The 13,904-nt window shown below is 33.7% G+C and overlaps 1 protein-coding gene across 1 annotated transcript; it reads right to left on the reverse strand.

The window, feature by feature from the left end:
- Positions 1 to 9,016: 9,016 nt before the first annotated feature.
- LOC111368120 (CASP-like protein 4A3) lies at positions 9,017 to 11,476 on the reverse strand. Its single transcript, XM_022989337.1, has 3 exons — positions 10,557 to 11,476; positions 9,750 to 9,885; positions 9,017 to 9,354 (listed from the first exon to the last, which is right to left on the reverse strand). The coding sequence occupies exons 1-3, from the start codon at positions 11,228 to 11,230 to the stop codon at positions 9,160 to 9,162; spliced, it is 1,005 nt and encodes a 334-aa protein (XP_022845105.1). The 5' UTR covers positions 11,231 to 11,476; the 3' UTR covers positions 9,017 to 9,159.
- Positions 11,477 to 13,904: the final 2,428 nt, after the last annotated feature.

The raw sequence follows: 13,904 nt of genomic DNA on the forward strand, positions 1-13,904 counted from the left end.
AAAAATAAGAAATTTTGATTAATATAATTAAATTAAATATCACTTACCTAACGACATGCAATTTCAGCGTATTTATCTTGTAGTCGAAAATGAGCATCCTGTCAATCCTTCACACATATTAACGCTTCTAAAACATCTTCTTTCAGCTGACTTCTGACATCGGTCAAAACCTTTTTACCTACACTAAAAGCAGATTTCGAAGTAACAGTGCTAATCGGAGGTGTTAGCATATCTTTCACAATTGCATAAACAATTGGCCAACGTCTTTCATACTGTTACCAGAATTTAATTACTTTTTTCTGAACTTTTTCTAATTGTTTGTCTATTGGCATATTATGATTGAAGTACTCAATTAATTCGACAGGCATAACATTTTGAGTTGCGGCCGATGTTTGATGAAATGCAAATGTAAACGATATGGCACTAGATGAACACATTGCAATTGTATCATATCTAAATGTATTAATGCCTATAATTAAATTCATTATTTCGGCATCATCTTCTTCAATTTTAGCAGAAGAGGTAGATACAGAGGGTACCCGACTAGCATTCTCACCAATTCGTTTCGCATATAAATCATACATTCCACATAATGTTTGCTCTAAATTCTTATAGGTGATAGGTGTATCAAGTATTAATGTTTTATTGATTTATATCAAGGGTCCATTAGTATGCTAAAGGAAATGACATAGACAGTTATTCCCAATATTTTCCAAACTTTAATTCCATAGTAATTATAATTTCACTAAAATCAGGATCATTTTTATATTTATAGAATGTTCTTGTAATTATATAAAGGCGTTCAAGCACCATACAGTTGTGGGATAATAAACACCTGATAAAATATTTGTGATCTCATAAAAAGATGTCAAAAATCGTTTAACTTTCAAAACTAAAATCCAACCCGATTCATTCACCATACCATCGTCATCGCTTCTAACTTGTCTATTGTTATAAAAGTCAATTATTAAATGTTCGAAACCTTCACATGACTTTAATAGTAAGTAAGTAAAGTTCCATTTATAGCCTATATCGCTAACAAATGTTTTAGCAGTCGTCACCCCTAGTTCAACACAAAAATCTTCAAATGTTGGTTTTCTATTAGGAAAGACCGTAATATATACTAATGCGTTCCTAATCATATGAAATTCATCCTTTATATGTTTTAAGTCATCTTACACAATTAAATTCAAAATATGACACATATAACGAATATGAAACAAATACCCACCGAAATCAGGTTGAAGTACCCTATACAATTTATCGACGACTACTTTATTAACACTAGCATTATCAAAAGTAAAAGACCAAATTTTAGTCTTGCAATTATATTCTCTAACAATACTGATAATAGCATTATATATATTATTAGCGTTGTGAGGAAACTCAATAATTCTAAAAGCAATAATTTTTTATGCATGCACCAAAGTGGGTCTATATAGTGTGCGGTTGCAGCTATATATGCTCTTTATTAACCCCTTCCTATATATCAGAAGTTAAAGATATAACACCCCCAGATTGTTGTAAAGTCATAATTAATTGTTGTTTTGAATCATTGAAATATTGTATTATATCGACATGAAGAGTGTTTTGACTTACCCCAACGAACCTTGGTTGCAGATATTCTTTCACGAAAGAGATGAAGTGTTGGCTGTCGGAAATAGCCAGAGGCAACTCAATGGCGGCAACAAATTTCACCATTTCGATTCGAGTATTGTCCTCTGAATACACCCACGTAGATAGGGGTGAAGTTGTAAAATCGGTGCCTGAATTGTCAAATTGCAATTGTGTTTGACCAGCTGGAAGAAGTCCATGTCTGGCCGTACATGCTTTGTAGTGGCGGTTGAGATGGGTGGTACCAATTCCTTTTTGCCATGCTAATCTTTGTTAGCAGTATTTACATACTGTCTTAGATTCTGTGAAGCTATCGATGACTTTTTTCGTTGAAATCAACTTAAAGTAATCCAACATTTTGCTTGTTTTTTGCCCTTTCGCTTTCTCCTCACATCTGGGATGTTTAATTCGGCTTCTTCATCCTCATGTTCCGCTTCAGGAACGTTAATAACTTCCAAATCAATTAGATTGTAGCTTTCATGACCGTGAATGTGAACATCTTCAGGTATGTGTACATTATTTAGATCGACAAATTCATTTGGAAATTGACTTTGCGGCATCCTAGGCGATTCGCCATGTGGCCCACATCCTATATCGAATAAGTTCTCAACAAATGAGCGTTGATCCATTTGTGTGATTATTTATGATGAAATCCAAATATAATAACTAGTAAAAATATAAATGTAGTGAGAACTGAGAATTGAATGAATTGAAATTGTAACTGAATAAACTGTAAAAAAAAATGAATCGATATTATAGATTTTGCACATTTGCACAAGAGAGAGTAAAAACTTGATAATTGATATAAAAGGGAGTTGAAAGAGTTGAGAAGTGAGAATGGAGTTTTGATATGAAAAAAATTGAGGGTTAAGGGGGTGTTTATAGTAGAAGAGAAATGAAGGGGAAAAAAAGAATTAAAAAAGTTCAGTAACCCAAACAGTCACTAAATTTCAATGATCGAAACGATCACTAAAATTATTCAATGACAGAATGGTCACTGACCAAAACGGTTACTTTTTTTAAAAAAAGTGACCGTTTTGGTCACTTTTGGACATGAGCGGCTCGCCTCCCGTCGAAGCCCGCCCGGCTCGCGCTAGTGATTTTACGAGCCCGAGCTGTCCACGAGCCCCATTTCGATGAGCTGAGCCAACGTGTCGCTCGGCCCATTTGACATCTCTAATTATGCCGAGCACTTGATTCTTCTTTGTTCTTGTATTTGCAACTCCTCGTGAATGCAATCAGTCGTTTCTTGGAATCATAAATGGGAACTTCCTTGCCTTTATTGTTCCACGATCCTTTTCCAATCATCTGTAAAGGTATGCACATCCTTCTTTATTATCCTTCTTCTTTAGTTTAGTGAAGAAATAAATCGTTTCCTTATCTGTGTCTCTAAAAATCTCCAACGGTTCTTTGACTCCATAAAGATGAGTTGAGCCAATAAATCCATCGCCAACCAATGACTTGTCATGTCTGAGAAGTCAGCAAACATGTGAATGGAGAAATGTAAACTAAACCAAAAAATTAAACATCCACCATCACTTTCTAAAAAGGGAATCTTTCATTTTATGAATTGGGATACATTCTTCGACGGACAAGGAAAAAATTTAAAACAAATGATGCTTTAATGACATAATGCAATATTGGATTTGAATGAACAGTACAATAAGAAAAGTGAAGACCAGAGAGATGGATCGTAAGATGTTCTCATTCCTCCATCATTGTGTTGGAAAAATAATGGCAATGGAGAAGAAAATTATAAAAGTATATCAACAAAGGCTTGAACACGAAATTAATCTTGCTGTCCACAAACGTTATTTGCCTTATTTCCAATGCTTTTTAAGGATTCTCGGTGAATTGTTTGTAGGATTAAACAAGCCTTGACAAGAAGAACACCAAAAAAGCAAAGGTATTTCTTCACAAGGAACAAGTGAAAATGGAAGGATTATATGATAAATTTTCTCAATATTGGAAGTGTATTTGGGGATAAATTTTAATGAAACTCAATATGTTTTTTCTTGCACTTGGATCACCTATTTATAGGCCTTGGCAAGTTTTTCACGAAATGGTGCAAAATAAGGATGAAAAGCCACCAATTTCAAATAAAAAACAGTAAAAAAAACTAACCTAACAGTAAGTTTTTTATAACCATGCGACTATATGGGCTATAGCCATGCGGTCGCATGGTGACAGCCTCCATGGCCCTTCCATTCTCGGGAGGGCCTCATGTGATCGCATGTGCATGCGGTCGCATGGTTAAGCCCCCCTCCCTTTTTTTTGAACAACAAACAAATAAATTTTCAACAATCCCCCACTTATTCAAAATCTATTTTAATCACATAATCAAATATCAATACTTATGCATAAGAATTAGATATCTTTCGATTTAAATCTATTCATAGTGTAAATCTCATAAAGTATTATCAGAATTCCAAGTGGCTAATGTGCCTTGAACCAATTATTCATTGTGACAATACCGATGAAATCACAAACACACAAGTGTTATGCTTTTCACTAGTTCTTCTAACTCACTTAGTGCTAATATTGCCTTGCACTAATCCTATTTCATTGAACTTTTAAAGAGAGAAAACTCCAACTCGCTAATGAGGCGACACCACCTCGAAGTTCACATAGGTGAAGTTCTTCCAGTATGTTTATTACTTTTATAGATACTTGTACTCCGTACTGAACTTCATTAAGAGTTTATTTTAACCCATCCCTCTAACTGTAACAACCAACACTATTTTCAAAAGATAATATTAGATATATTTAATAGTGTTGAATCCATCCACTTATCGAATAACTTGTTGTTTCCTCTTGAACCTCTATATACTAGTTTAGTATATTTTGGTGAGGTTGCTGTTATTGGTGGATCTATTTGAGGAGTTTTAATCCCATTTTACTTGATGTTGATCTCACTAACTCTTTTGTGAGAGGTTTCGTAAATGGAGCAGCTAAGTTCTCACCAGACTTAACAAATGTAAGAGAAATTACTCCACGTTTGATTAATTTCCTTACATACTCGTGTCTTAGACTCATGTGTCTAGACTTTTCATTGTATATTTCGTTATATGCTCGAGCTAGGGTGGCTTGACTATCACACAAGATAAGTATAGAAGAAATATCATTTATATCTAAAGGTATTTCATATAATAAATCTTTTAGCCCAGCTTCTTTTCCGGTTTCAGCCAATGCTACATACTCCAATTCCATGTTTGAATGAGTAATACAAGTTTGTTTCTTAGACTTCCAAGAAATTGCACCACCTCCAAGAGTGAATATCCAACCTGAAGTAGATTTATTCTCTCCCGCACTCGATATCCAACTTGCATCGGTATATCCTTCCAAGATTTTAGGAAATTTCGTATATTGTAGCCCAAGATTTTTTGTTTTCTTTAGGTAACCAAGAACCCTACCGATGGCTTTCCAATGTTCTGAACTTGGATTGCTAATAAATCTACTTAGTTTACTTATAGCAAATGCTACATCAAGTCTTGTAAATTTGTGATGCGTACATAAGACTTCCAATTGCACTTGCGTATTCTATTTGTCCAATTGCTCTACCTTCATTTTTTATCAATTTAATATTTGGATCTATAGGAGTGTTAGCCTCCTTAACATTCAAATGTTTGAATTTGTTTATCACACTCTCAACATAGTGTGATTGGCTTAATGTAAAACCCCCACTATCCCTTTTAACTTTGATGCCAAGGATAGTATCAACTTCTCTAAGATCCTTCATTTTGAAAGTAGAGGATAGAAACAATTTTATTTCTTTGACCCCGTCTATATTATTGCTAATGATAGCACATCATCAACATATAGACATACTAATGTGAGTATATTTTCATTCACTTTCGTGTAGAGACATTTATCTACTGAATTGTGATTAAATCTATTTGACATTATTTTAGAGTCAAATTTCTCATGCCACTTTGTGGGAGCTTGCTTTAGTCTATATAAGGATTTAATTAATTTGCACACTTTATGTTCATTTCTTGGTAGAACAAACCCTTCTGGTTGTTCCATATAGACCTCTTCTTCGAGATCTCCATTTAGGAACATTGTCTTGACGTTCATTTGATAAACATATAGATCATAAATGGATGCTAACGGAAATAAGCTCCTGATCGAGGTTATCTTGGTTACGGGTGCATACGTATCAAAGTAATCAATTTCTTCTCTTTGACGATACCCTTTAGCCACTAATCTAGCTTTGTAGGTATTAAGTGATCCATCGGAATTGCATTTCTTCCTAAATACCCACTTGCAACCAATAGCCTTAGATCTTGCTGGCAAGTCAACTATTTCCCAAGTGTTATTTGAAATAATAGAATTCATTTCGTTGTTTATGGCTTCTTTCCAGAACATGCAATCTCTAGATTGCACAACTTTCTTATAAGTCTTTGGATCACTTTCCACTTGAAGAACAAAGGGAATTGTTCTTACAACATTCTTCCTATCTCCTTCTACTAAGTAAAAAGAAATAAGTTGAGGATCTATTTCATTTGATCCTAAGTTCTTTCTTTTCTAGTTCTTTTACTTCTTCGAGGTTCAATTTCAACATCCTTTATAGATGTCTCTTCTGGTGAGCTTCTAAAGATTGAAATATCCTTATCATTAATTACAGATTTTCTAGCTACCATTACATTCTCGAAGAATTCCGTATCTCTTGATTCTATTATAACATCTGTTTCTAGATTTAATAATCTATAGGCTTTGCTGTTGAGAGCATATCCCACAAAAGCACACTTGATACCTCTAGGACCTAACTTGGTTCTCTTAGGATCCATATTCTTACAATATGCAAGGCACCCCCACACTTTAAAATAACTGATATTTGATTTTATATTTTTCCAAATTTTATATGGAGAAATTTTATTCTTTTTCATAGGAATTCTATTTGTTATATGGCAGGCACTAAGTAAGGCTTCACCCCATAGATTAAAGGGTAATTCAGAATTTAACAACATTGCATTTATCATTTCTAAAAGAGTTTTATCCTTTCTTTTTGCTAATCCATTTTGTTCCGGTGTTCTAGGTGCAGAAGATTGATGTATTATTCCATTTTGTTCACAAAATATGTTAAATTCATTAGAAAAATATTCCCTACCTCTATCACTTCTTAAAGTCTTTAATTTTCTTCCTAATTGATTTTTAACTTCAATCTTATAAGTCTTAAAGGCACTAAAGGTTTCATCCTTATGTTTTAATAAGTACACATAGGTATATCTAGAACAATCATCAATAAAAGTAATAAAATATCTATTACCGCCTCGAGTTAACATTCCATTCAATTCACGTATTTCGGAATGAACAGGTTCAAATAATCTTGTTGTTCTTACTAAGCTGTGAAATGACTTCTTAATCATTTTTGATTTAACACATGTTTCACATTTTTCCCAATTTCACATTGTATTAATCCACATTTAATCATTCTTTTCATAATATTAACTCCTATATGTGCTAATCTACCATGCCATAAATTAATTGAATCAGTAACATACGCAAAAGATTTAACTTTATTTGAATTATCCTCAATAGTACATAGTTTGACCATTCCTTCGGTGGAATAGCCCTTTCCAACAAAGTGCCCATTATGAGTTAATACAAGCTTTCCAGATTCAAAAACAGATTTAATTTCAGGTTTTCCTAAGAGTACACCACTTGCTAAGTTTCTATTCATTTCGGTACATGTAAGACATTTGTTAAAGTAATCTTCTTTCCCGAAGAGAAAATGAGTTCCACATTTCTTTTGCCAATCGCTTTTGATCTTCCTTCATTTCCCATTTATATCTCTTGATTGTCTTCAATGTCATGATAAGTTTTGAAGAGAGACTTATCATAACATACATGAATTTTAGCGCATGTATCGTACCACCAGCCCAGAACTTTGCCTTGGATTGCCTTGATTTCGCTCATCTTGGCGATAATCTCATCAACGGAGTTCAGTTGTTCTTCTTTCTTTTATTGTTTCCTATGTCTACAATCCTTGGCATAGGTCCCGATTTTCCACAAACATAGCAAGGTCATTTGTCTTTGTTTTTTAACTTTCCTTGATCCTTTCTAGGACCAAGAAATTTTCCTTTCTTTTAAAATTTGTTGGAGTTGTCCACATTGTCTACAACATTAGCCTTTGAAGGGCCTTCATAAGAAATTTCAATCTTATTTCTTGCCCTTGATTCTTCTTCAATACGAAGACGTTTTTGTATATCTTCCAAAGGAAAGTTTTCGAAATTGTGAAGAATCTTCTTCCTATATCCTTTCCAAGAACCAAGAATTTTAGCAAAGTTTGGGGAAGTTCGATTTTCACCGCTTTCAGTTTGTTTACAATTAGTTGTAACTTTTGTACTTGAGGCAATAATGGTATATTGTCCAAAAATTTGAAATCAAAATACTTAGATATTAAGAACTTTTTGGTACCTTCCTCCTCGGCTTTGTATTTGCTTTCTAACGCGTACCAGATTTATTATGCCGATGTAGTGTTGGTGTAGAGATCATAGGGGCGATCGGATAATGCATTTAGGATATGGCCACGATATATCAATTCGTCCTCTTCCGATTTCTTCCTTTCTACACGAATTTCTTCAGTATCCTTGTCAGTTGCAATGGGAACGGGCTCCAATTTTGGATCAAGTACATCGAAGATCTTCAAGGCCGTTAATAGAAATTTAAGTTTGTCTTGCCATCTTGTGAAATTTGCACCATCGAATCTGTCCAAGCGTACTAGGTCTTGCTTCATCATTTTGATAGCAGCAAGTGTAGATTCCGTCTCCATTACAATAATAGTAATAAGTAATGTTTGAGATTGTTGGAAAAATAATGACAATGGAGAAGAAAATTATAAAAGGATATTAATAAAGGCTTGAACACGAAATTAATCTCTCAAATCTTATTTGCCTCCTTTCCAATGCTTTTTAAGGATTTTCGGCAAATTGTTTGTAGGATTAAACAAGCCTTAACACGAAGAACACCAAAAAAGTAAAAGTGTTTCTTCACAATGAACAAGTTAAAATGGAAGGATTATGTGATAAATTTTCTCAATATTGGAAGTGTAGTTGAGGATAAATTTTAATGAAACTCAATATATTTTTTCTTGCATTTGGATCACCTATTTATAGGGCTTGGCAAGTTTTTCACGAAATGGTGCAAAACAAGGATGAAAAGCCACCAATTTCAAATAAAAAACGGTCAAAAAACTAACATAACGGTAAGTTTTTTATAACCATCCAACCGCATGGGCCCATGCTATCGCTTAACCCCCCCCCCCCCCCCCCCCCCCCCCCCCCCCCCCCCCCCCCCCCCCCCCCCCCCCCCCCCCCACTGTTTTTTTTTTTTGAACAACAAACAAATAAATTTCCAACACATTGTTCATACGGGAAGTTCATCAATTGTCATCGCAAAATAAGTTAGCCTCCCTATATATTATAATGGAATGATATATTTATCGAAACATGATAATTTCTTGAACTCCAAACAAAATGCTGAGAAAATTACTATTGATCTAGTGCTACGAATATACAATATGATAATTTACTGATGCAAAGATCAAATCGAACCACGGTTGCAGAGATTGTAACCCGATATGACAGAACTAATGGCGAAGGCAAGAAAAGCCACAAACGACATCGCAACAGATGCACTGGCGAACAAAGTGAACTCGTCTTGTCCCCAATTCAGTATCCAATCATCCACCCGGGTAGCTGCCGAGGATGATGCTGACATTAGAAGATAAGCCAGTATCTGCCAAACACGAATAAGAGTGCCGTTTTAGAAAAAACACACATGATAAATTGGTGGGTCATTCAAAGAGTAGAAATCGGTGAGTGTGGTAAAGTTTTTCCACAATACTAGGGGATTTGGGTTAGTGAAATTCGATATGGTCATTCAAATTTTTCATATAATGAAAGTTTTCGACAGCCCATAATAATAATAATAATAATAATAATAATAATAATAATAATAATAATAAAATCCTACAGACAAATAAAGGGAATGTGTCTTAATTTCCGATCACTAATTAGGCTCCATAAAATTCAATAACTTCAAATGGGAATGAGTGCTTGTGCAATTGCCACTTTAAAACCACATACAAATTTCTACATTGTTTACAGATATCATGTGAGAAAATTACTCACCTGATCCATCGAGAAATCGAAATGGTATCGTAGATAATCAGAGATGACGTGATTTCCCGTGACCAAATGATAGGCCAGATCAACTGCCTGAAAACCGGCATAAACGAATCCAACAACGTTCACTAATAGACAATACCTGTGTCACAAAACAACATAGATAACTAGTTTGTATTGGAATAATTAGGAAGTGAACTTGGTAAGATTTATCCATTATTACACATCAGAGTCACAATCCCTAGGCATTAAGTAGACTTTATCTTGGACTTCATCGAAGAGACGAAATGAAGTAAACTTGTAACTCTTTGAAGCTAAAAGTCTAGAAACAAGTGGACTATGTTCATCGAGTGCTTGTGGGTGAAAACACATTTTTTCGCACTTGTTTGATTTACCAACACTAAAATGTCCATCTCTTAATCTAGTTTGTCTTCTGTGAAATCAAACCTTGTTTGATTCAAAGACACGAAAATGTCAATCTCTTTAATCTAGTACTTGTTCTGCGAAATCGCACCTTGTTTGATTCACTAACACGAAAGTGTCCATCTCTTTAATCTAGTATTTGTTCTACTAATAGCGAAATTCCCTTGGAATTTTCTTCTTTCTTTTTCGGGTTAAATGAAAAGAAAGAAAAGTTTCTGTCACCACAATTCGTGGCAAAGGCCGTGGTGATATAAAGTTCAAGCTTCTAAGATAGAAAATCAAGAGTCAATAGACAACAATTTTATTATTAATGAATATAACCAAATCTTAATTTCATAAACAATACGATAAAGAAAAAAATATATTTAGAATCAAAACAAAGATTCTTACCTGTACTCTTTATACCGATCAAATGAATCGCCACTCCACCCTTGAGTTTTATCGGCAGCCATTACCGTGAACGAAATCAAACAAGCTATCACTTCGAACACTCTAAAAAACAATGCTACTTTCCTCACTTTCAACTCGGCCTTCGACCTCTTCAATATCGCCTCTACCGCCTCCCTCTCTCCACCCACTTCATCCTCTCCACCACCACCACCACCTCCACCTCCACCTCCACCGTACCCCTCCTCCATCCCACCAATGTCTACCCTCACTTTTTCCACCTTCATCACTCCCGGCTTGGGTTCATCCCTTACATTCAGGTTAATCACCGGTACCGGTGGATTACGTGCACCACCCAGACCGTTCTTCGCCTGAAATTCAAGATTCTCCGACCCGCGATTCCCTTGAGTAGCCGGAAAATCAAGATTTTCCGGCGTGGGCCTTTCTGAATGGGGCCAAGGCTTAAATCCCTTCTCTCTAACAGCCTGAGAACTCGTCGGTAAATTGGGATTTCCGGGCGGCGATGGAGTGTCAACAACAACAATAGCTCTATCATCTGAACGAACAGGTGATTCAGATGGTAAAGAATGAAACTCGTGTTGACTCGTTGCTGAATCAGTATCGGACATTGATGTATGACTACTGCTTCTTTTCAAAGATTTACTTGAATTTTCCATTAAATTTTGCTCTTAAACTACTCTTATTATTCGGAAGAAGAAAATCAAAGAAGAGGACGAGAAAGAAAGAGGAAAAAAGGTATTTTGGAAAAAGAAAAAATAAAGTGAAAGATTTTTTTATTTTTATTTTTAAACTCCATTATTAAGGAAACTCTACAGTGGCATTGATCATCAACTTCATGCAAGAGAATAATTTTACAAGGATTTTATTGTATGCGGGGAAGACCATGAATTTTCGTTCGAGGTGTAGTTTTCTAACGCGGCGATTTGTGGTTCATCAAGTTAGATTCTCCACAAATCATTGAGGAATCAATTATTTCCAAGGATTCCGTTTTTCTCCTCCCTTTCATTAATCGTCCCTAAGGTACATGGTAATTGAGATACCCACCTGAAATTTTTGAAATGTCAATATGGCCTCCCCTATTTGGATTTTCATGTATACAAGTCATGAATTGATCATTAGTGATTAGTCGTACCACTAATATTTTCCCTTCTTTTTCATAATTAAGCAATTTTTTATCGAGCAAATAAAATGCATACAAGAGTCCTTCAAACGAATGTATACAAGAGATATACAATAAAGCGACAAAAGTAATCATAATGTTAATTTATCGAAGCCACTGATATAGATTAACATTGTCGAGGTGTAAGACTAATTTATGTAATCCTCAAGGTCATAAACCGGTATCAAGTGAAAAATGTTTGCTAGTTTGATTTTGGTAATTGAAGAACTAATTATTAAACCTCCGTCCGGATAAAATTTTATGAATGGTTCATAATTTTAACTACATTCGTAACATTAGATCCACTATCATTCTACTTATTAGTTATTATTCCTTTTTATAAACTAAATTTGTACCTTAACACAAAAACCGAAAAAGAAAATCAAAAAATTCTAACTTAATTAACTTCAATTATATATCAAGTAATTAATCGATTATTAGTGTGCTCTAATGAATAGCTTAATAGATTGGAAGTTAAAATTAGTAATTCCTCCACCCTCCAAAAAATATGAAAAAAATAAATAAAATGAAATGACAAGGGTTTCCATGTATATGTATAATATCTTTTGCGACTTGGTAAAAGCTTTCTTTCATCTTCAACTTGATTTTGAGTTGCTATCAACCTCACTAGATGAAATCTTCGATACAAAAAATTTATTACACACCTTTCTTTTTTAATGCTATTTAGTATAAATAAAATTATCGCACCAAACACTAAAGTTCTAATTCCTTAGTTGGGAAGTATAATTTTCTTGGCCTCTCTAAAGGTGCAAATACACGTAGAAATGATAGTTAAAAGTAAGCACTACTACTTTTGCATTTACTTTTTGTATGCCCATACAAAATTTCTTTGCTCCTTCTTCTTTATGCCTTTTTGTGTGATAATCTCTATGGTCCAAGTGTCGAGCATTCTTATTTTTCTTGAATCAATCTTTTATGGCTTTTCAAAAGTGCTTATGCATTCTTAGACGAAGTGGGACGACTTTATTGGTGGTAGGCGTCTTCCGAGCTTCTACCTCAACCGTGTAGAGAACCAACAATATGCAATAAATAAATATTTTATACACCATATAACATGGTAAAACTCAAAAAAATATCCTACGATTTTATGATTTTAGAAGAATAGAACCAAACTCGAAAGTCTTACACCACTACTACAATTTTATGATTGTACATGAAAACTTCTAAAAATCGGAATAATAACATTATTCTTATCTTCATAAGAACTGCCCTTTTTTTTTCTTTTTTTTTCCTATAGTGAATACCAGAACGTACAATAGATGATGTCTTTAAAATCCTGAAGCATCAAGTGATCATTTGATTTTGTGCTAGTGTATGGTACTGTGAACAAATAATAAAGTAATGGATAGGATATCGTTCCCATGAAAACCACGTACTTAACCTAGTATCAGTTAGTATTAACTCTGATCAAATAGTTTAATTTGTTTGAAGAAATTATACTAATTAACCAATTAAACTAATTATTCTAGTGAGCAAATTAAGGAACTTTCGTAAATTAAGTTGAAATATTACTAAAGTTTTGAATCACCCTTATTAATTCCTTCTAATGCAATTCAATAACATTTCAATATGTGCACATTCTTATTATCAATGTTCCTAAATTAATTAAAAGTTCAATTAAAACTATAATTTCATTTGACATTTCTATATTTCTATGAAAGATGCTAAGGTGAAAACATATATTAAAAACATTAGAATATATATAAAAATCATATAAAGCATTGTTGTATATCTCTATCTTCTATCCAATTTTAAAATGATGTTATAACATGCTATCTATCGTATTTCTCTCTGGAGAACAATAAAATTCACACAATATTCCAATTATTAGCCAATTAATTGAAAAACATTAAGTTCTATGGCAATCATTCAAGAATAAACACATATTGAACATCAATTTATCGAATTTATATTAAATCATCATAATAAGGATTCATCCATATTTTGGTAATTGAAACCATAGCCTAACATTACAAAATAAGCCCTTGTTTGTGTCTCATTCTTTTGAAAAAAATGTATTTTTTGACAGTGTTTTGATATCATTTCAATCACACATTTTTCAATAAAATAATACTACATGCAAATTCAAAGTTTTTTCTAATTTTTTAACAATACATTTTCTATCAATAGACTATTCAAAAATTAATTCT

Source organism: Olea europaea, chromosome 18, assembly GCF_002742605.1.
Source record: "Olea europaea var. sylvestris chromosome 18, O_europaea_v1, whole genome shotgun sequence".
In the NCBI taxonomy this organism is placed as follows: Eukaryota; Viridiplantae; Streptophyta; class Magnoliopsida; order Lamiales; family Oleaceae; genus Olea; species Olea europaea.

What these genes read in the sequence shown, in the direction of transcription:
- LOC111368120 (XM_022989337.1), bottom strand. Translation starts at nt 11,230, where the DNA reads ATGGAAAATTCAAGTAAATCTTTGAAAAGAAGCAGTAGTCATACATCA. An exon ending in GATCGGTATAAAGAGTACAG is followed by an intron (nt 9,886 to 10,556) that starts GTAAGAATCTTT and finishes TTTGTGACACAG; the next exon opens with GTATTGTCTATTAGTGAACG. An exon ending in TCGATTTCTCGATGGATCAG is followed by an intron (nt 9,355 to 9,749) that starts GTGAGTAATTTT and finishes CGTGTTTGGCAG; the next exon opens with ATACTGGCTTATCTTCTAAT.